This window comes from Apteryx mantelli, chromosome 12 (genome assembly GCF_036417845.1).
Source record: "Apteryx mantelli isolate bAptMan1 chromosome 12, bAptMan1.hap1, whole genome shotgun sequence".
NCBI lineage: Eukaryota > Metazoa > Chordata > Aves > Apterygiformes > Apterygidae > Apteryx > Apteryx mantelli.
Window position 1 is genome coordinate 8,536,573 of NC_089989.1, and position 22,417 is coordinate 8,558,989.

Genomic DNA, 22,417 nt, shown 5'->3' on the forward strand with positions numbered 1-22,417 from the left:
TTTTACACCTCCACATACCCCTTTTTAATATGTTATTTTGCACTGTGTACATGAGAAACAAAAATAAACAAAAGGAACTTTAGCCAAACTCCCCTTCCTCCTCCAGCTTTATTGATAGTTTAAAAGTACATTTTCTATGTTCTAGGACTTCAATTGCTTTTACCATCTTACTTTAAAAACTGATTACAAGCAAATGAAACTCAGTTGTCTAAGTGATATAGTATACAAAAATAACATCTGGATTTCTGTGAAAATGCATTTATTTGCAACTCCTGAATAGCTCCAAATTGTATATGCTATGAGCACTGATGTCTGGGTTTCAGATTTAGTTTGAAGTATTTATTCAAAAGCTTCCCATTACGTTCTGTATCTCCAACATGAACATTCATTGACTGAATTACTGTTACTTTTAAGTTTATTCCTGATTTCTCTCTCTCTCTCATGGCCATTAACAGGCATGTGCATCTTGTTTTATTTACTCCCACTCAGCTATATGCTCTAGGTAGGGCCTGATACAGATATTACTTGGTGTTAACAGCTACTGAGGTCAGACAATCCAAGGCCATTGTAATAAAATTAAAGTTAAAGTTATGAGGAAGTTTAGACACTTCCAGGATTTCTTTCCTCCTGCATAGGATCACTTCCATGTAACCCAGAGAGGGTTTTGCTGGTCTGACTCAACTCTTCCCACTCATCAATCCCTATTCACCAGTGGCACGGAAAGGGGGTTCTTTAACAAAGCATTATACATAACACCTCTACCAAACTAAACATAAACATTTTTGTAGTTAAATGCAGAAAGTTGATTTTTCCACCCCTTTCCTCCTTTTACACGGCAAGTAAAGCTCACTGGCCTGGGAGTAGCCTCTATCTGCCAACCTTTGGCCAGTGAAGAGGATTCAGAGAAAAATAATACAACCATCAATCAGAAAAAGGAGGGGCGACAAAGGAAAATAATTAGGCTGTAGCTTCAATTGTGCATTCCCGTGCAAGGTGCCCTGACTCGCCGCAGCGATAGCAGTTGACTTCACTGGTCTTGCTGCAGTTGATGGCTACATGGCCAGTTTCACCACACCTGGAAAGCAAATGATTTTAGTCAAAACATTGGGGAAAAAAAGTTACTCAGAAAAGCCATCCTATTCTGCCAAATGCATCCACTTAAAATTCATGCAACACCAGCTCTGTTTTCAAGGTTTCTGCTTCAGTATTCCAGAATCCTTTGACACTAGTCCCAATCTCTACCAGAGCTAGGAGCAGTCTCCCAAATGATCAACTCAAATTAAACATTATATATGCCAAAGCCACCTTAAGTCAAGTACAGAAGTTTACTTTGTGTAAGGTTTTGGCTGCCTCAATGCTTCTCCTGTCTGCAGTTCAGCCTAGTTTTAAGAACAGCTGTTTTGAACCCAAATGCTCTATTTTCTTTTTCTCCTCCAAGAGGGGAATCTTGGAGAGAAAAAAACCTGTCCTGAGGAACACACTATGGCCAGTATGAGCTTGTGTTCAAAAACCAGACAGCATTTTGAAGACTGCTTTTCAAGCTGATTTAACATCCTTCTCTGCAGTTCCTGTAACCAGAGGCTCCATGTATATTCCTATACAGACAGGTCTGCATATAGTCCCATTGCAGCTGGCTGTGTTAGTCAGCCCCCCCCCCAGCTGCAATTTGTTAGTTCCAGTTTAAGACACTGGGTGCCCAACTCTTGTTTAAGTTTTTGTGCTTCAGCCAAATACTTGGGCTTACCTTCTGGGGGGGGGGAACCACACCCACCCACACACCTGCATTTCCTGGTGTAGTTTAAATGATCCAACAGTGTTGTTTTGGTCATCCAGATATGCATTCAATTGAATCTATTACCTGACTTTGCTAACAAGTTCTTCAAATCTTATTTCTGAACAATAGTTAATAATAGTCTGAAGAAACACAAGCTGCTTAAAAAGTGTCAGCCTCATTTCCTAACTGGAATTAGGCACAGAACACATCTATCACTGAGGGTACATTCCACACTTGAATCTTTCATCAGTTCTTACCTATAGCATTTCACTTTGGTGCAGTCTTTTTGAATGTGTCCAAATTCTCCACAAGAATAGCACTTCTGCTCATCTGCGTGGTCACAGTCACGAGCCAGATGGCCAGGTTTGCCACAGTTGTAGCAGCACTGCTCTCTCTCCCTCTTTGGCTCCTTGCAGTCCTTCGCAATATGGCCACTTCTACCGCAGTTATAGCAGGCTTCCACAATAAGAAAAACATACCAAACAAGACTATAAAACCTTGGTAGACTAAAATGTAGCATGCTTCTAACAGAAAGAAATATTCAGTGTGTTTTCAGGGAATTATGATCAGTGTATTATATACCTCCCTTCAACCAGAGCTCTGTCCATGCAATTGAAGAGATGTAAAATTTAATGATACTTACCATCCTCCTGAAGATCACAGTCCTTGGCAAGATGGCCAGACTCACCACAGCGGTAACAGATGTCAGGGAGAGATGAAGACATGAACTGGAAGCCTGCTTGAAGTGGGTAACAGGAGAAAGAAAAGACTTAGGGATCAAGATAAGAATTAAGACACCGCCAACTGAACTTGCAAATCAGGCTGTCCCTCAGCAGTCCTTGGAACTTCAGAAGAATAGCAAGTTTCTCATAATGAGGCAGGAATTATAAAATTTAGTACCATTGTGCTGTAGGTAAGTTCTAACTTCTTTAACTGTTTGACTCAAATCTAACATAATCTCTTTTGGATACTGTTCAGGACAGTCGGCCAGAGAGATCTTCCTGTACAAGTAAAAAGAAAATCATAGAAATCAATTACCTCTGCCACGGCTTCTCATCCCACGACCACGGCCAATTCCAGCAGGGCACTCCCGAGCCCAGTGGCCAGTACGTCCACACTTGAAGCACTCGTTGCTGCTCATTGCTGCAGATTATCTCCCTGGAAGGGGGGAGGACATTTTTAGAACACCTTTTTCTCCCAAAGGCCATATTAAGGTAAGACATGTGGAGGTTTTCCTACCCTCCTGACAGAAGCAACTGAAATAGCTTCTAGCTATCTCAAACTTGTTTGTACAGTTTATGATCGCTTGTTACCTGACACAACTGTTAAAGCTACAGTAGGAGACAAAAGGGTATCTCTGCTTTGCTCATAGTAAGGGCAGCTTCTAACAGCCAACAAAACAGCACACTTGACTTTTCCTCTAACCGGTTTCTGTAGTCAGTCTTTGCTTCAAAAACTGATAGAATGCTTAAGAGTGAAACAAGATGTCCCAATTATTGTCTTAACAGCCTTATTGCTGCCTTCTTTCAGTAAGACACCTTCTCCTACTTTACCCCTCACACTTAAGCTCCAAAGCTAACTACTTATCTCTACTAAATTATTTCTTCCAGGTAATCCTAAGTTACTCTTTAAGCGTCTATCTAGCTACTATATTTATTGACTAATCAAGCTACATTCTAGATACTAACTGTAAGACTAGCCAATATTACAGCTAAGGCCTTAAAAAGCTATTTCAGTTCTTTTATGACCTAAACCAGCAGTTATGAATTGTTGTTTCTCAGTGTCTCAGTTTCTCAACTTCAAAATACTAACTTGCAGTCCAGGATGCATACTTCACTCCTACATTTACATGAAGGAAAGTGTTTTAAGACACATCTGGTATCCCTAGAAGACATCAGACACTTGCCAGACATCTAGAAGGCTAACTTGGAAAACATTCTTAGAATGCTAGGGAAACATCAGATAGGCATGCCTGTCAGAGACAGTATAAACAGCTTCTTTTGCCCATATTGGGGAATAGAGGTACGTTCCATTGAGCAGGAAAGTCAGTCTGTCACAGGCCACCACTTCAGTGGTTAGGACAGGGTAGATTAAACAGGCTGTAATTACAGTACCACAAGTCCTCTAAGCTGTAAAAATAATTATGCAAAACTTCTGGAACTAGAAATACAGCAAAAGGGTTAAAGTTAAAACAGACTCCAATCTCCATGGTTAAGCTTGCTTGAAGACAAGTTTAAAAGGCACTAGTTTAAAAAAAATACACATCAAGCTTTGCTTTGACAGAGCCTCCTTAAACACTCTATACATGCCCTCTCCCCATTCATTCTTAACCCATCAGTAGTACAGCAGCATGATACATCAAGACCCAGGAAGCTCACAGCAGAATCATTACCTGGCATGTTTTGTCAGCTTACCTGATCCCCATCAGGGGATCAAACCTTCTGTAACACTGCATTTTATTCATATTATAGAGTTCTTTTTAGAAAGTCTAGTAGCAAAACAGTAAGTTATTTCATACGTTCCCATAGGGATACTTTCAAATAAGGGCCCAAAACCTGGTATATTTATAGCAGAACTAGCAGCCTATTGAAAAAAACTAATGTTGTCCAACATCCTGAATTACTGGGAGCATGTATGAGTAGTGTCTCAAACACAGTCAATCCAGAAGCAGTAAGAACATATAACCTCAAGGAGGAACCAGAATTAGCATCCTGACATTAGACTTGAATTGAACCATGTATAGCTAAACATGGATTTTTATTCAGAGCTCTTTTTAAAGTACTCAAATGTTGAGAGAATTACTGTGGTGGCTTTCTGGCCACTCCTCCCTCAAAACAGGTCTTGCATCCCTAATCTTCTGCAGAGGAGTGACCATCCATCCTTCCAACCGTAATAGACACGTGAGAATTTAAAGCACTAGAAAGAAACTTTTGTATGCTACTTCTGTAGTCCCACATCTAGCTTCCAGCTCGACCAGGTCATCATCTGATATTTGGTTTTAAAAAATGAAGTTTTGCAATGAAAAGATGTCAGGAGATCTGATGAGATAGATGTTCACAAGAACAAAACAACTGGCTATCTGAGCACTTAGAAATATTACAAATACTTGAATTTCATACATATCCCAGTCTCCTCACATCCTAACAGGTACTTACTGCTTCATCTCAGTGTTCAGGATTTCAAAGCATCTTATTAGGACACCCAAAGGTAAAGGAAGAGCTGTCTACTATGATGGCAGCAGCAGGCACTCAATGTGCTATTGCTTATACCCATTTTTGTAGCAGCCACATTGACACCGCAGAACAGGAACAACACAGGCAAAGCCAACTGCAGGAGCTGGGCACCACAGCAGTTGATGCTACTTTTAATTTCAAGAGAGACAAGATGCTTGGTGTAATTTAGAGAACTTATATATTCCTCACCCAACTCTAAACTCTTCAAAAGTCTTCACATTAAAACATTATAGAACAGTGACATAAAACCTATTTAAAAAAAAAGAATAACTAGATCAACAGCTGTAATAGAATTGCAGCACTCACTCACTGCTTCAAAGGAATCTAAAAAGTAGTTTTGCATCTAAATCAAAGTTGTCTCCTTTTTAACTGCTCCCTCAAGGGGAAAACTGAAGTTTGTTTTCCTCTGATAAACAGCATATGGGCAGAGTAAGATGAGGCAAACTGAGTAAGAAACCCAGGAACAAGCAAACTGCCACTTGTTTCCACGCAACTATCCCTCAAGACTAATCAGGAGATTCATTTCAAGACATCTAGCTTCAAAGATCTCTATTTTTTCCCCCCAACTTCTCTCACTGAGATCTTTGGATTACAGCTGCCAAAAATAGTATGATTACTGAGCATGCTGCTCCACCTTCAGATACTTTAAGTGTATGAAACTGAACAGTCTGCCTGGTAGTTCTCTTCACCAGTATTTTAGTGTTTAGTGTCTACAGTCTTCCTGGAGAGGACCTGAAATTGAATTCAAGTTTACCATCTAGAGGTGGATGCAGCTGACACTAGTCTTACTTGCCCCACATTCCAAAGAGCTTTACAAGGACAAAGTTCATCACTGACAAATGTTGTTTCTTCCCTCCCCCCCCCCAAAAAAAGGGGGCGCATAATTTTCAGATATAGTTTATGTTCACTTTCAAGGAGCTAAATCCAGGAGATGCCAGTTCAGAACACAAGTCCTTGAACAGATACCTTCAAAACAGTTTGGACACCATTTTCATGTTTTCAGTTATTTCAAGTGAACAATGAATACAGTTAAAAAAAAAAAAGCCACACACACAAGTTCAGACCCTCCCCTATTAGTCAATACTTCTCCATTTTGTCACCACAGACAAGTTTTCAGCAATTCCTTTTACTTTTATCTACCAAGGCCACCTCAGTAAGCCTTCTGGAGGAAAGCTGCTTGTTTAGGTTTTCTTGGAAAGCCTTCTACTTGCAGACAAGTTTATCAAAGCTTTTCGAAATTCACATGTTACACAAAGCAGTCCCCCCCACATCCCAGAACAAGATTTTTACCTCACCAGAACCTGAACAGGAAAAATAGTAATAGAAAAAAAAGAACTAAGGCCTCATCTATTGTGTTTGAGCCAGGTCAAATTTTGCAAGATGCACTGAGTCACTGTCATATGGACCAGATTCCAAAACTTTGGAAGAAATAAGAATGTAACCTCCCAAGCCTCACTCTCCTGCTAAGGGGGGAAGGTAGCTGTGTACCAGGACCCCTTATACAGAGCTCCTTAACTGCAGTATGAAGCTGAAATAGATTCACCTTGCAGCTAGCCACTGAATCATATTAACAAGGAATTTTAGACTTTGTTCTGCATGACAACCCTACTATTTTCATTGGCTGACAGCAGTTCACAGATCCAAGTGTCAGATGCCACTGTAGTAGTTTCCTATGTTAGATTTGAGGATTCTCCAAGTGCAATTCCAGTATCAAACTTCAAAGTACTAAGATCATGTCTTTCAGGGGCTTTATGGTTAACAGGTTTTTTTTGTTTTTTAACTGATCTTAAATTGATTTTTTTTAAGCTATCCCTAGTCTTTACGCAGAGATCCAGAAATATCTCAGTCTGTTTTAGAAGACTATTTAGACCAAATGATAACAAAAACTACAATAAAGTTCTCTTGTAGTACTCCTTTGTTTTATGGCTTTTACTCTAGAGGGAAACAAAAAAGCTTGCTTTAACAGACAAAAGCACAGCTCAGTCTTTAATTTGGGCTCCTCATAATAGTGAGGAAGTTGAACTTCACCAATTATCCTCCAGAGTTTGGAGTTTCAAAGAGAAGAAAAACAGGTTCCTAGCAATTCTCAAGTGCCAAGCACTTACTCCAGTTGTCTGAAAGACATCTGGCTCTAACCCCCAACCCTGCAAATTAACTAACCTGTTTTGAAGCTAGAATTTATTCTGAACAATCTGGATCAATGCAACAGGTGGCAGAAGTTTAATCTTTTAACATTACTTTTTGTCATGTGGAAAAAGAGCCCAGAAGCTGTTTAATATTGCCCAATAAAGCAGCAGTAAGTATTTCTGCCAGAAACTGAGTTGGTCTACCTTACAATAATAAAATTTCTATATAAATGAAACCACTATGAAAGAAAGATCAGGACCATGTAACTAAGATCTCCTACTCTAACCATAAGTTCTGCTCTGCCTAGTTTAGGCTAATTTAGGGGATCCTCCTCACAGAATTGATTTTAGATCCATTTACTGAAAAACTGCCAGTTAACATCACCTCTCATGCATCTGAGGTCATAGTTTTAAAATATGGAAGTGAGAAGTCATGAACACTATCAAAGATCACAACTCTGAACATAAGAGGTCTCCTGGAGCTAAGTGAATGGGTGGTTTTCTCTGTACAAGCACTGTTTATACCAGGGACAACTTGAAACGAAGTAAAATACTTCTAACTGAACAGCTTAGTGAGCAATGGAAAATTGTTGCAAGGACAGATGACACTTACTCAGACATTCCTCTCAATACTAGTAGTTCCTTAGTACTCAACTGCTTGCTAACAGTAAAAGCAGTATAACAAGAGCAGTTATCTTCATTGTACTTACCACGTGCTTCCTTTGATCTACAAAAGTCACTTCCATTTAATATTAACAGGACTTTCCTCCTTCAACTAAAGGACAGATTAGACTGAAACCATTGGTAAAAAAACATACTTGTTAGAAAAATAAAAAAATCTTTGGCAAGTCAGCCTAACCAAAAAAAAAAAACCACACTGAGAAACCAGCACTTTCTTTTCAGGCTGTTGTTGGCCAACTTAAAATACCATACCTAAATATGACAAGTCAGTCTAGAGCCAGCCTGAACATGGTAAAAAACAGTATGCAATAGGCTTTGCTTTCCTAAGATTTACTCAAATGGAAAAGCAGAAAGGACTACTAACAGAGATGCTAGCATTTACAGTTTCAGACCAGTAGTCAAAATAGTTAGGACATATAATGTGAATGCTGCCAAAACTACAGAGTATTCAATTAGTTGAATCTCTATACTAGTAACCTGTAAACATGATACAGAAATAGATTCTTAAGTTAGTGATGATCTTGTTCTCAGCTTTTGTCCTTACTAGAAATTACATAAAATTAAGTACTTCAACCACCAAGTAATAATAATCCAGCTCTGAAAGGAACTAGTTTGATGCCTCAAGAAAACCTGCAAAAGTTGAAAGCCAAGTTCTGAACTCCCTTCCGGTCCCTTCAATACATTACATAGGGAAGGTCGATCACCTGATTCAAGAATGTTAACATTAACTCAAAACAAGAAGCAACAGTAACCACATTGAAGAACTTGGCCCCCTATTAAAAGATCAGTAACCAAGCCAAAAAAAGACATCAAGACTGAGATACTTTACAAACTAATAATTCTGGGATAGCCTTGTTGACTAGAAATCAGAAAAAGAGAGAAAGTAATCAAAAAGTGATTCTGTATCTCTTTCTGCCCACTTTTACTTGTTATGTACAGGGTGAGAGAAACTGTAGTATACCTACCAAGTACACACATTCCACAGTCTCCCCCTTTCATTTTATAGCTATCTGGACAAAGTTTTAAACTTAGACAAGCAAACATCATCAGCACACATGCAAACTCTTTAACATTAAAGCCAGTCTACAGGCTAACAGAGTTAATTGGAAAAAACATAGGTTAAGCCTATAAATCTCAAGGTTCTTGTGCAGCCCTAGTGAATTCATTCTGTCTCTTCATTTTGAAGACAGCAACAGGATTACTTCTCTAGGCCAGTTTGGAGCAAAGAAGAAAACAATGAGTAGGCAACTCTAAACTCTGTGGCAATAGGATCCAAATAATGCTGAAATGAAAACAAAATCTGCTATTAAGTTTAATAATTTCTTGTGACAGTTCTAGATAGTAGGCAAGTAATAGTGGTTACTTGGGAACTATGTCTGACAGGAACTTAAATAAAAGGTTGCTCCACTACTTCACGATCTGCAGATGTCACGGACTATTTTTCCTATCCATTTATAGGTCACATTTGGATTTGGAGCAGGCCACCATCCATGCCTGTGGTCGGAGACAAATAGTTGCAACACCTCGACCCTCTTGTCTCCGGCAGAGCCTAACACGTGGGGGAGCCACGTGGTGCGCTCAAGCCAAGGCCCCGCAGTTACCGCTCCGCCAGTCTCCCCACTCAGTCACAGCAGAGGTGATAGTTTAGTACAGATTTTAAAGCACTTGTTAAAAGAGAAGAAACAATTTTACTTCCACCACCTCCCACCCAGCCCCAGGCCTCCCAAGTGCCTTCTCTTCCTCAAAGTTGCTACAGCCACCCACCCATAGGGAAGTTAGTCATACAACCCAACCCAAGTATTAACGTTAACGCTCGACCAGGCAGTTTCCCCCGCCCCACACCGCCAAACCGACCACGCGAAGCGTTAGCCTCGGCTACCCCACCGCCCTGCTACAGGCCCAGCGAGTGGGACACGTCGCCGCCGTCCAGCAGGCCGGGCGCTGCCGCCGTCCCCGCGCGCTCCGCAGGAACGGAGACGGCTCCCGGGCCGCGCCCGGGCGGGTCGGCGCGAGCTGCCCGAGGGGAGCGGAGCGGGCTGCCTCCCCCCCCCCACACACACGTCCCGGCCCTCCCTTCCCCCAGAGCAGCGTGGGCCCCTCAGCGCCTCCCGGAACCCGCCAGGGCCTGACTCAGCCACCGCCCGGCCTCGCGGGGCCCGCGGCGCCCCCCTCTGCCCCAGCGCTCCTCCATCCGCCCCTCCTCCCCCCCCGAGCCCGGGCCAGGCAGGCGCGGCCCGGCCAGGCAGGCCCGGCCAGCGCCACTTTCCCGCGCACTAGGCCGGAGTGCGCCAGCGCCATCATCCCTTCGCGCTCTGCCTCCCCCCGCAACTCTCGGCTCCAGGGCGCCAGCGCCAGCAGCCCCCCTCGGCCCTGCGGCCGGCCAGGCAATTACCTGCAGACTTCCGACCCAGCTGCCGGAGTAGCGCGCCCGGAGGTCGGTAGGCCCCGTTCGCTGCCCGGCTCCAACGCCTGCTCCTGGGTCCCTTCTGGCTGCGCCACACGCGGTTTGCACACGGCCCCGCGCGCTCTCCCCCCTCCGATCACCCCGCTCCTCCCTACTACTCTGCGCACGGCTCACTAGTGTCCATGGCGCAGCCAATGGGCGCAAAACGCTTCTCTGCGCGGCCAATCGGCGCTGCAGGCGGGGGCACCCAATCACCGCCGCCGAAAGGTGGGAGGAGCCCGCCTACCCCGCTCGCCTCCGTGCCTGCGTGGGGGGCGGGCGGCGCGAGGGGCCTCGGCGGCGGTTAGGCGCGCGCTCCGCTGGGCGGGGGGGAGGCGATTCCCTGGGCGCCGCAGAATAGAGCGGCCGCTGTCAGGCTCTGCGGCACCTCCCTGCCCTTCGCGCTGTGACTCACCACCCAAGCAGCTCCGGCTTTCTCTGGGCGCCCCCCCCTCCCCCATGCCGGACGCCGCTCCAGCGAGAGGCGCAGGCAGCGCACGGCGCCCCGGCGTCCTGCTGACGCCCCACGCCGGAGGCGACGCCCGGCTGCCCCGGTGATGCAGCAGAAAAGGGGCTGACAGCAGCACCGCGCTCCGAAACGGCGTGTGGGGGCCGCCCGCCCACCCCCCTCCGCTGGTCTGCAGCTCGATTTAAAATCCCGCGGCGACTAAGACACAAAGGGCGGTTATTGTTCGGCCGTTTGCCGCCTCGGGAGAGCAGCTCGGCCCCCCATAAAAGCAGGCGCAAGCCCGCCTGCCTCTACTGGCTGATCGGCGGGAGCTACCTGCCCGCCGCTCCCCCTCCGCGTCCGGCTTCTGCGCAGCCTCCGGCACGTTAGCGCGGGCGCTGCGCTCGTCCCCGTCCTGCCGCCGCGCCTCGCTCTCCCCCGCACCCCGCGCCGGGGCCGTCGTATCGGACTGCTGCAGCAGCCCCGCTCCCTCAGCAGCCTTCCGCACCGCTCTACTGCGGGGCCGCTCCCGCCTCTTTCCTGCCGCCCCGCCGCGCACTCTGCGGGACGCGGGTAGCCTGCGTCGTGCTGGGGCTCTCGGCGCGGCCCCGGCGCGGTGCCGCCCCGGCCGCCCTGCGAGGAGGCTGCGGGCGGGGAGCGCGGGAAGCCCCGAGGGGCCGGGCCGGGCCGGGCCGAGGCGAGGCGAGGCGGCCCCCCGCCGCCGCGCCGCCCGCCAACCGCCTGGAGAGCGGCAGCCATCTTGACAGCAGGCGGCTGGGCTGCCGTCCTCTGGGCGGCACTAGGAAATGGTGGACGCCGCGGCGGTGCTCGCCGTTACCAAACTTTAAAACACCGTCACGTTGCACGAGGCTCCTATAACTCCACCAGCGCTGGTGAAGACACCAGTTAAGAATGGTCCTGATATTTTCACATATTGCCCTCAAAAGATACAAAGTGGAAAAGGATTTCTTGAGAGAAAATATTTGATTACTAAAAAATTTACTCTCCTGGGACCTGTGAATTGTACAAATCTCATAATATTACTGTTTAGTTTAGTGTTCGGCTATGAGGATTTCTATATGAATTCTTTTCTCCTAGGAGCTTCATAAATGAATTACTGGCTAAATATCACACCAAAACCATATTTATTTGAATGCCCTAGAAAGTATAACAACCTGGCATTATCCACAATTATTCCATTTGTTTGGCTGAAAATTCCACCACTATAAGTTTCTGTTGAAATATTATTTCTTGTATATTTGTTACTAGGAAAAAAAAAACTCGCATAGGATTTTAAAATTTAAGTCAGTAAAATGGTGGTACAAGGCTGATTTTGGAAACACAACTTTTGATTGACCTTTCCTCAAGCTATAACTTGGCTTTATAGTGTTTGGTTTTATTTGGATTTTTTGTGGTGTTGTATTTGTATTTTTTTATGCTATGTCATTTTCTATAGAATTAAAATAGACTGACTTGCATCAGCATCAATATTTGATAGGGAACTACACCTTTCAGGCCTATTTCTGCTTCAGAATTTCTATACTATGGCTTTTGCTAGCTCTTGTTCTGGCACTTATTTTACAACAATGTAAAAACATCAACACTGACAACAGACTTTGAACTCATAATAATGTTTCTTCACACAAATAAAATTTTCCAATCTTTATTATCTCATTTCAGCATAATTTTCAGGGCCTTACTTTGGTTGCGTCAGATATATTACAATCCCATTCACAAATACTCATACTGTTAGTTTTAATTCCTAATGTTTCCAGATCATAAATGGAAAAAAAATTGTGCTGTTAAGGAAGTACTGAGAGCTTTTAAATCAAGAGTGTGCCTAGACTGCATTTTTTGTTATATAACACATTAAGAAAATCTATGTGACAAAAAATACAGAGACACAATCATATATCCTCAAAATTTTCATCAACTTTTTACTTTTAAATAACAGAACCTGGATTCTATATAAGTCTTTATGACAGAACTCAGGAATTTTGGACTAACAGAACAACTGTAATTCAACTTTTCCAGCTTTGCCTTGTGTTTTGCTGGTTTACTCTGGTAGTGTGTCTAAGGCTAGGAAGCCCCAAACCTAATTCTGGTGCTATTTTGTAGACTTACTGTTCTAGAAAGTTTTGTGACTGATGCATTCAGCGAACTCCCTGAAATAAATCACCTTTTAAAAAACTGTTTACTTTATTCCAGTGACCTTCAAATGATATACTGGACTCTCCCTTAGCTGAAATGGAAGTAGGGTACAATTGTGAGTAAAAACACATTACTCAAATGTTGTTACTGCTGGTGACAAATGAGATAATCATCCTCTGCAAGTCTATTGCCTCAAATACACTTTCAGTTTTATAATGTAGGATATTTTAAGTTCCATTTCATTATAATAGATCAAAATTTCCCTCAAGAGATAATACAAACATCTTCTGACAGCATTGGGTTTGTGTGTGTACTTACCTCAGGAATTAATTTGGCTTGTTATATCTTAATGAAGCTTGCAATTCTTGTTTTGCCGGTTTCTCTTTGATATTTAGGTAAAGGATAGTCTTGCACTTAGACAAAAAAAGTGAGAGGCATGATATGAATATATGCCATCTATTCCTGGCTCAGTTAGTATTTCCTGTAGAAAACAAGGTAGATAGAAAACAAGGTAGAAGTACAAAGTCTTTACATTTCTTATGTACAAGGAAAAGAGCCGTCCCTAAATAAGTTATGTCAGTTCCAGGCTTCCCCATTATGTTAGCTCTGTCCAGAAAATTCCAAGTCTTAAGAACAATTTATGAATAACAGTGCTCAAAGGAGCAATCTTAAGTACAGTAATAGTTGAAGGTAATCTGTTGTTTCAGCAATACATCTTTCCTAAAGCAGAGAGTTCTTAAAAGCGTTGGATGAAGAGTGAAATCATTTTAAGACCAAATAAAACAACAAATCACATCTTGCAACTAGTGTTCTTGCACTGTTTTCTTCCGGCTAGCTAGACGTGTGGGCAGAAAATTGTTTGAGTTGTTGAGCAATTGTTGAGAGACAATTTCTGAGCAATTATCGTTGGTTCTTGCCACATCTTTTTACTGTTGAAGTAAATCTTACTTCATTTTGCATGTTGGATTTTTCAAAACCAAGGAGACTTAAAATAAACAACAAATTATAGAAATTCAAAAAAGAAACTGCTTTTGGAGTATTGTTTATTAAACAGTTTTTCATCAGCAGTTTCAGAACAAGTCGTTGCTGGGGCCTTTTTTCCCCCCATCCCCAACCATTAATTTTCCATGACAGGTGGCCATAGCAGAGCTGGAGTAAACAGCTGTCTTACAAAGTACTGCCACTGGATGTTTTATCCTAGCTTCCGCAGTAAACGTAATTGCAATGGTAAAAAGAGTATAACAAAGGGGAAAGTATTTGTATTTAAAGAATGGAAAGTGACATTATCTCTCTCTAAGATCGATAGATTCCATATAGCATAATGTCTGTCAGCATTGCATACAAGAAGTATATTTTGTCTGTCTCATGCCCAGTGGTCTGCAACATCCACAAAGATTGTGACTACAAAGAGAGCATCATCTATTGCTGAAAGAAACAGAGGGAGTTTTTAGTCAGTTCTGTATGTTTGTTTCTTAAAGATAAAAAGGTCATGGTCAACTAGCCTCTGAAAAAGAGACCTGCTCCAACACCTAGTGAAATCTGACTGGCTATTACTTGTCTGTATAAATGACAGTGCAGTAAGCTTCAGTGGTGATCTTGAGGGACTCCTGAAATCTAGAAAGCACAATCCCCTGAATGACATAATAGTTACCAGGAAAGAGCTGCCTGTGCCTATTATAAAACACTCATATTCAGCCTTCATGACTAGATTTTTTGTAGGCTCATACATGCAATTTCTTGGAGAGCATGACTTATTCTAAACTAGCTAGATCCAGTCTTACAGCATAAAATTATTCTAGTTCAAGAGAAGGAAACTAAAACACAGCTTTTCTGTTCCAAGTCTCCCTGCACTTTTAAGAATCTACAGTCATACTGAATGATTCCAGATGCCTCATTCATTTTGATTTATTACAATTATCTGATGAGATTTCAAATACTTAATTGTTCACTTTATATATACATATAAAGTAAGAATGATTCATTTCAAACAAGGTAAATAAGTTACCTCACAACTATTGCATACTGTTAGTATCAGGCAAAGAACTCTGCTAACTAAGGAGTCCAGCTATGCCATCACCTTTCTTTTTCTCAAAAAAAAAAAAAAGAAAAAGAAAAAAACACATAAAAACCACAGACTCTTTATATGTTTGAAAAACTACTATACATGCTAAGTTTTTTTTTAAAACAGCTATATAAATATTTGCAACAATGCATATATTGTTTGTTGGGGAGCAGTGAGAGCCAACCGCTCCCTAAGGGATGGGGAGCCAGGAGCCAAGCATGATGACAAGGCTGGCAGGGCCAGGGCCTTGCCATCCAGGGCCCAGTCCCACAGTACTCAAGCAGGGCAAGCCCAAGGATGGCAGCTGGGGTCAATCAAGAGTCCAGACCATCAGACAAGTTCATAATGATGAGGCAGGTCTGAGGTCAAGCCAGGAGGCCAGCCTGCAAGTCAAGGCTAGGATCAGATCCAGTGACAATAGCCAGGCTAAGACACAGCCCGGTGATTGCCAGCAAAGTCCACAGGGACAGGGCAGTGCTGAGGTCAAGGTCAAGCCAGGAAGACAGTCCATGGATCAGGGTCCAGATCAAGGAGGTCCATAGTCAGGCTCAGATGTGACTGTGACCTAGCTGGAAAAGGAGCTGGAGACCAACACTCCCCCACATAGCTGGGGCAGAGACTGTAGGCCCAGGGCTGAGCTTAAATGGAGCTCCTGGGCCCATGTGCAGGGGTGTGGGTGCAGGCACAAGGTGAGGCCTATTAGAGCAATCAAGGCCTATTAGTGCACTCACAGCCCTGTTATTAAACATACATAGTGTCTCCACTGTGTCTTTAAGATTTAATGTATTTTAAGTGAGTGACTGTTGATTTTTCATTGATGATACAGATGACTTCATTAGCCAAACATTTTTTGTGAGTGTGCGACCAAGTTTATAAATTACATGTGAAGGGGTTATTAGGAATGCTTTGTGAAATAAAAAAAGTTAGAGCTTACAAAGTATGAGGGAGGGCAGAAGTCTTCAGGACTCAACTAGAGCAAATGCCTGAAGCAGCAGATTGTACAACCTGCATTTGAAGGCACCTTGAGGTCATATCCAACATGACCAATGACTAGTGTATCAGACTGAGATACAATGAGAAAATGTCTCAATAAAGCCTTCTCTAATGAGTGTTCTTTGACATGAAAAAATAAAAGAACAAAACACCCAGACCTTTTTTTTTGATCTTGACTCATTCTTAAAACAATCTATGGAATAACCTATTAGCTCCCACCTATTCGGTGCATTTTAACATCTTGCGCTATTTCCATCTTCAGGCTATCATTTTCTTTTATCATACCAGCAGTGGTACCATTTCTTTGTGCAAATCTATCAGATTATGGTGATTCAATTGTTACTTCTGTTGAGCATGACTATAATGTTAAAAATACACTAGTATTTGGTGGTCTGTATGACACAAAAAATATTTAGTGCATGATCTAGCAGCCTTTGCTGAAATAGGTCTGTGAGACCACACACAAGAAAAAGGTTGAAGAATAACCCATATAATAAGTAGCTTAGACACTATACCATGATTATAATAGGAGGCAACTTTTTCTTCAAGTGCACACAGTCTTGATAGAGTTCTGGTATCCCTCTAAAAGGGGATATTCAACTAATGGGTCAGATTTTGTAATGCTGCTGGTTCTATTTTTGTGCAGTGTTCTTAGGTTGAAACATTACAATGTAAAACCAAGGTCATGAGGTACCCTTGACTGTACCAGTGAAGCACACTAAAGTATATTATCAGCTGTCTGATCCTCAGGCATCTGCTGCAGTCAGTCTGTTGCTCTGGATGCTTGCTTTCGAATGCTTTTCTCACATCTCCCAGGGATTAATACAAGTGATTCTAAAACTTAAGTTTTGCTGACTAGGAACCAGTGACAGAAGAGCTCTACACAGTGTTTTATTCCAAATACAACTAAAAATAGTAGTTATTAACATGATTGGACTATACAAGCCTGGATCTTCCATAATATATATATCAGTTTAATGCTGGTGCAATTCCATTTACTTCAGCAGGATCTGTAACTCCAGAGGAGAATCAGATCCCATAACTAAAACTTTTTCTATTTTTTTGCTGGGCAATTGTACTGAGCTGTGTAGAATGGATTATGAAATCATTATCTGAGACTCATAATCTATCTGTGCTGTATCAGCCTATGGTTGCTGTCGAGCAACTGTAACCGGACCCCAGCAATTCTCCGTTGTTGAGAGGGCATCCCCACGAGGCTACTCCAGTGAGCTCTGGGGAAGGAGGCGATCCTTAGGAAAAAAAGTAATGTGGCAAGGGCACAGCTGCAGCCCAGATTTATCCAGAGTCTAGAACAGCCTCTTTAAGTTATCAAGAGACAACTCTAAATAGTGAAAACACTGATTGTTCTAACTTTGCTAGATTGCAAGACAGCTACAGCGTAGAAGAGAAGTAAAACAGCGAAGCTGCTTTGTCCTTTCACGTTCTCCCCAGTATCAGGTTCCCAACTTAGCTTGGATGCAGTAATACTCAGCGTGGATCCAAAACTGAAATGAGTGCTTTATCTGTACTTGACTAGGCGCCAAAACTTCAGTAAGGAGAGGCTGAGTAACAACTTGGCTGTAGGTAGATTGGAGACTTTGCAGTGTTTATTTATTAAATATATCCCATTTTGTGTCTTGTTTGCAGCCTGGCAAACCAAAAGGGAGTCAAACTTTTTTTCTCTACATCTCATTACTGAAATAATGAGTATGGCTTTTTTTTTCTTTTTTCACCTCAACATTATTACTGGAATAATCTGCCAAGCAAGCAATTGAGCTGCCTTACCTTATGACAATCTTTGCCAAGAAAAATTTAGAGGCTGCTAATTTAATGGAAAATATTATAGATGCATTCGTTTCAGACATAAATTTTGTGTAAAAAGATAGACATCTAACGGGAAAAAAAGTTTGTGTTCATATAAAGGAGCTTTGTCTGCTTTACTGTTTTTCTCAACGTCTCTTTTGTATCCGAAGTAGTGCAGAGCACTATATATGACAGACAGTTACATGAAGGTACCCACCTCTTACTGAAATGTGGATATAAGAATGATAGCACCTTTTCTGCTTCCTTAAATATTAAATAGAAATACCAACATAATTATTACAAATACTCTTTTGGTAACCAAAAGATGATAAAAAACAGTCCATTTAATGCTGTGCAAAGCAAGGTTGGGGGTATGCCTGTGAGGAAGGAGCAGTGTAAGTAACTCACAGTCACGGCAGAAATGTATTTAAAAAATGTAAACCTTATCAGCAACAAAAAGATAACTGAATTCCATGTTAATTTCAACCAGCTAACAAATGAAAACAATCGGGCTCGACCAACAGAGATGACAAACAGTTTTTTAGTTCCTAGAATATTTTTACATGCTAAAAATAGGCATTTCTCACTTTAATTGCATGAGAAACTACAAGCTGAGGATCAGTAAAAGGTCATAAAAAGGTGCGTGGCTTGAAGATTAAAAAAAGCAACAGAGCAGACATATCAGAATGAAAAGTTATGATAAAGATGTGTATATTAGATATTCTTCAGAGCTGAGTTAACAGAGTTGCTTTAATTATGTCATAAATTCAAAGTTAGAGCAATAATATGTGTGAGGCAATATTAAAGGTTAAAAAAGCCAGATACCATGGGGTTCACTGACAGTGCAAACAAACTATGTTCAGAATCATAAAAGTGAAGATTTACAGATAAAACGTCTTATAACCAGTCCCAATTTCCACTCTTTTCATGATAATTCCAAAAGGATTAGATAGGAATGAAACAATATTCTCCTCGTAGTAGTATAATAATATCATTTAATTTCCTAATTTTATGTAACAATTAAAACTAAATTTACAGATCTGTTTGCTTCAACCAAAAAGAAAAAATTCTCAGCTTCAATGCAGGCATTTAGTAAGTGACATCATCCTCAAAACATGAAGCTTCTTTTTATTCTTCTCAACCCACATGGCTGAGAAGGTCCTGCTGTTCTTCTACTGAAATATTCTCAAGCTGTTTTAATGATTTCAGAGGCCTGTTTTCTCTTAGCATATATGGCCCTGGAAATGCATAAAGACATTGCAAAAATGTATAGAGGTCCCACGTTTTGCTAGCATATTAGAATATAGACAAATAGCCCAGAATCCCTAGATTCAGAGTATAATGTTGACTTGAAGCCACCTTCATAAACCAGGCCTTTGGAAAACTATTTACAAAGGCTCAACTCAGGACCTGCTCTGCAATATTTTTTCACTGTGGTTCACACTGTTTTCATTTTGTGTGAGTTAACTTCACTGTTTTAAGCAAGACTTTTACTCAGGAAGGAACTTTCTGGATTTACTAGGCTACTTCTCACTAATGTGTAAGATTTAACTTGGTGGATAGCTAACTAAGTCTTGAGTTTCAAGAAGAGGATTTACATATGAGCAACTATGATCTGTTTTACAAATTTGTATTTCATAATTCACAGTAGGTGTGATCTGCTCTATATAGATGGAGCATTGCTTCTGTTTTCAAGCTTCTTGAATTGATTATTCATAAAATCTTGTGGTGCATTAGACATTAGTCTAGCTTTAGAGAGTCTAGCAATAGTTCTCTGGAATACATAGTTTACCTTAATTCTTTAAGTAAACTCATTCCTGGTATGAATGCAGAAGGGGTTTCCATTTAACATTTGACCTTCCAAAATATGTTTGCCAGTGCACTTTCTTCTCAAAAGACTTTCCTTCTCACACTAAATGCATCAAATTCTGCTACTCAACTTGAAAATAGCACATAAGCCTATTTCTTAATTGTGTTGGGTGGTTCCTTAATGCACCCTGTATTTCGAGAACCACACGATCCCCCTATATGTTTCTGAATCTCTTCTTTGGAGCCAGGGTTTGGCATTGGATGTGTGTGCAGGGATATGGGTGCAGAAGGGTTGGTGGAAATGCTCTAGTGTACAGCAAAGAAAGCCTAGCCTAGAGACAGATGTTGCACAATACACATCATTCTCTTGCTCTGGAAAAAGCAGGGGTCCTGTAGGATAAAATGAAACATGATTATGCAGTTAAGAACTTTAATGATGTTACTGTGATACATGCAGGTTGAAACTGAGTTAAGAACACGCAGGGTACCATCATTCTGGCCTTTCATAACCTCAGGGTGTTTTGACATCTTTTAAATGTGTATCTGCATGTCTGAATAGTCAAAAAGAAGCAAGCCAACCCTGAGTGCTGCTGGTGTGGTGTTTTTTAGACCAGTGGCTGCTTGAGAAGAATAGTGCTGGATTTTCATAGGTTTACTGTTATATGCACACCTACCACTGGAATTCCTTAAGTATGCATTCAGCAGCAGTGGATGTATCCAAGCATCAGGCTCATACAGAAGCTGTTTCTCTGGTTCTTTCTATTTTGTAATTTGGTATGCAATTACTTTTTGTTTCTTCTGACAATTTTTCTTCCCATGTGGTCTCTCAGGAATGGCTAGAAAACCCACTTACATGTTGTGCATGACTTCAGAGTTACACACAGTGCACAGATTCTTGCCCCAAGTATTCCACAGAGGTTGTGATCTGTAACTAGATCCCCAGCTTGCTGTTATCAGCGCCATAACATGACAATGTATCACTACTCCTTTACTACAGAAAAGTGGCTTAAAAGTGGCTCATGCTATTATTAGTTATAAAACAACTATTATTAAAATTACAGGATTAAGCACTATTATATCCCAAACTGGAAGAATTACAAATGATTAAAGAGAAAGATGTTTCTTCTTGGATCTTCCTGTAACTTGACCAAGCTGCATTAAATAGGAATAGAAGCGAAGTGTCATGATCTGCTCTACTGCTCAAGGAGAGCTCATTCATAGCAGGGGAAATAAAAGGGTACCTGATGAAAAGGCATACTAACTTGGGAAATAGGAGGGACAAGTCAACCTGAAGTATGGGTTAAGTAATAAGAAGCTTATTTTTGAATGCAAAATATTAAGTGATTAATTAAAGATCTTAGTCTTTGGTTAAGACTCTCATTGTCTTTCAGAACAATTGGAAACGCTGTATGAATTTCTTACCCACCAAATGAGCAATGAGACTTCACACTTGTGAGGCTTTTTTTCTCCCCAACCGTTCACAACCATTAGTTAAACATTACAACATCTTGGGAATGCAAGAAGATAAACAGGATCACTGTTGAAGTGCAGTCTCTTGGGTAGAAAACAGGAACTGCTTAAAAGCTCTCTTAATTCTATTTGGCCAATATTTTTTATACTAGTTCTTCTAGGAAGAGTTTACACGAATCATAAAAATCAGGAACACAACACCTATAATGTAATTTTTAGGAGAACTGTCAGCAAAGTTCCTTGTTCTGTGTCAGATACAGATGGGCAGAACAGAGTGTTTATTTATAATCCAAAAGGGATTCAAAATGAATTACCTGCACTGTTGAAGCATCACTGGTCTAGCTGGCAAATGATATCAAGCAGCACTGCCGCTGCATATGGATTTCAGAACTACAGGTATTTAGTCTTCAGGGTTTCTCTAATTCCAGGTTGATGATACAGTGTATTATATACTGAGGACTGTTACTTAACTTGCATAAAAGTAGATAGAGAAGAGTCACCTGAGAGGATGATGTAGAAATTATATTTGCTTACAGCATCCATTATTATTCAGAAAATGGGGAAAAAATCTCTCTCTGCTCAAAGATAAGGTTTGTTTTTCCTCACTAGCTTCGTACTTCATAATATCTTATTACAGTAATTATGGGAGAACTCAGCATCAGATTATTAGTACTATTACCAGCTTTAATAGGAGCACTTTGGATTAAGATCTATTAAAAAAAAGTCTTTCTTTAAGATTTAGGCCGCTGAAAGTCTAGGCATAATCATATCATAAACAACCATCTGTACGTTTGTCATACTAGTAAAAACAAGTCATCTAGAAGGTTTTATCCATGTGAGCTTGAAAAAGGCACAATACTGGTATCTAGCAAAGAATAGAAAAAAGGAGGTTGTATGTGAAATTAAGAAAAAAATCAGGATAAACAGAATAAATAGAAGGATATATAGAATTAACTGATTTCTGCATTTAGAAAAAGGATGATATTATTTTTCAAAAATCAGTGAATTTTTTTTTATCTCTAATGTATACCAGGATGAAACACACAAACTGCTAGGGTCATGACTGTTTTCTGGAGAACAATATGTTTTCAGTGTACAGTTACCTTCACAGTGGGAAGAGCAGTAAAAATGATAGCAAATGGAAAGTACATCAAGCATGTATTTTCATATTTTAAGTTGGGAATGACCTTGGGTGTTGCCTGATCCTACTGTTGTTACAAATGTTCATACAGTGACTAACGTTGACATTGGAACATTCAGAAACAAATACATTAATTAGTCAACTCGATGAACAGGTTTGTGGTCATGGAACTCCTGGCAGCCTACATGAGTTACTGAAAGCCCCATGCATTTGATTTGAAATGGAGACCTGGGATCTGGGACCTCCGTTGTGTTGCCTCCTGTAACTGACCCTTTGCACATCT

At 41.3% G+C, this 22,417-nt stretch overlaps 1 protein-coding gene across 5 annotated transcripts in view; it reads right to left on the reverse strand.

The window, feature by feature from the left end:
• Positions 1-22,417, reverse strand: part of CNBP (CCHC-type zinc finger nucleic acid binding protein) — a 73,509-nt gene continuing 51,092 nt past the window's right edge. The window contains exons 1-5 of one of the 5 annotated variants that reach the window (XM_067303850.1): positions 10,207-10,354; positions 2,813-2,932; positions 2,418-2,510; positions 2,032-2,233; positions 1-1,075 (exon numbers count right to left, since the gene is read on the reverse strand). In XM_067303850.1, the coding sequence (XP_067159951.1) occupies positions 958-1,075; positions 2,032-2,233; positions 2,418-2,510; positions 2,813-2,915 (516 nt within the window). In that variant the 5' untranslated portion in view covers positions 2,916-2,932; positions 10,207-10,354 and the 3' untranslated portion in view covers positions 1-957. Of the gene's footprint in view, positions 1,076-2,031; positions 2,234-2,417; positions 2,514-2,812; positions 2,933-10,206; positions 10,355-22,417 lie in introns of those variants that run through there. The other 4 variants (XM_013947879.2, XM_013947871.2, XM_067303848.1 and 1 more) reach the window with 4 other exon arrangements.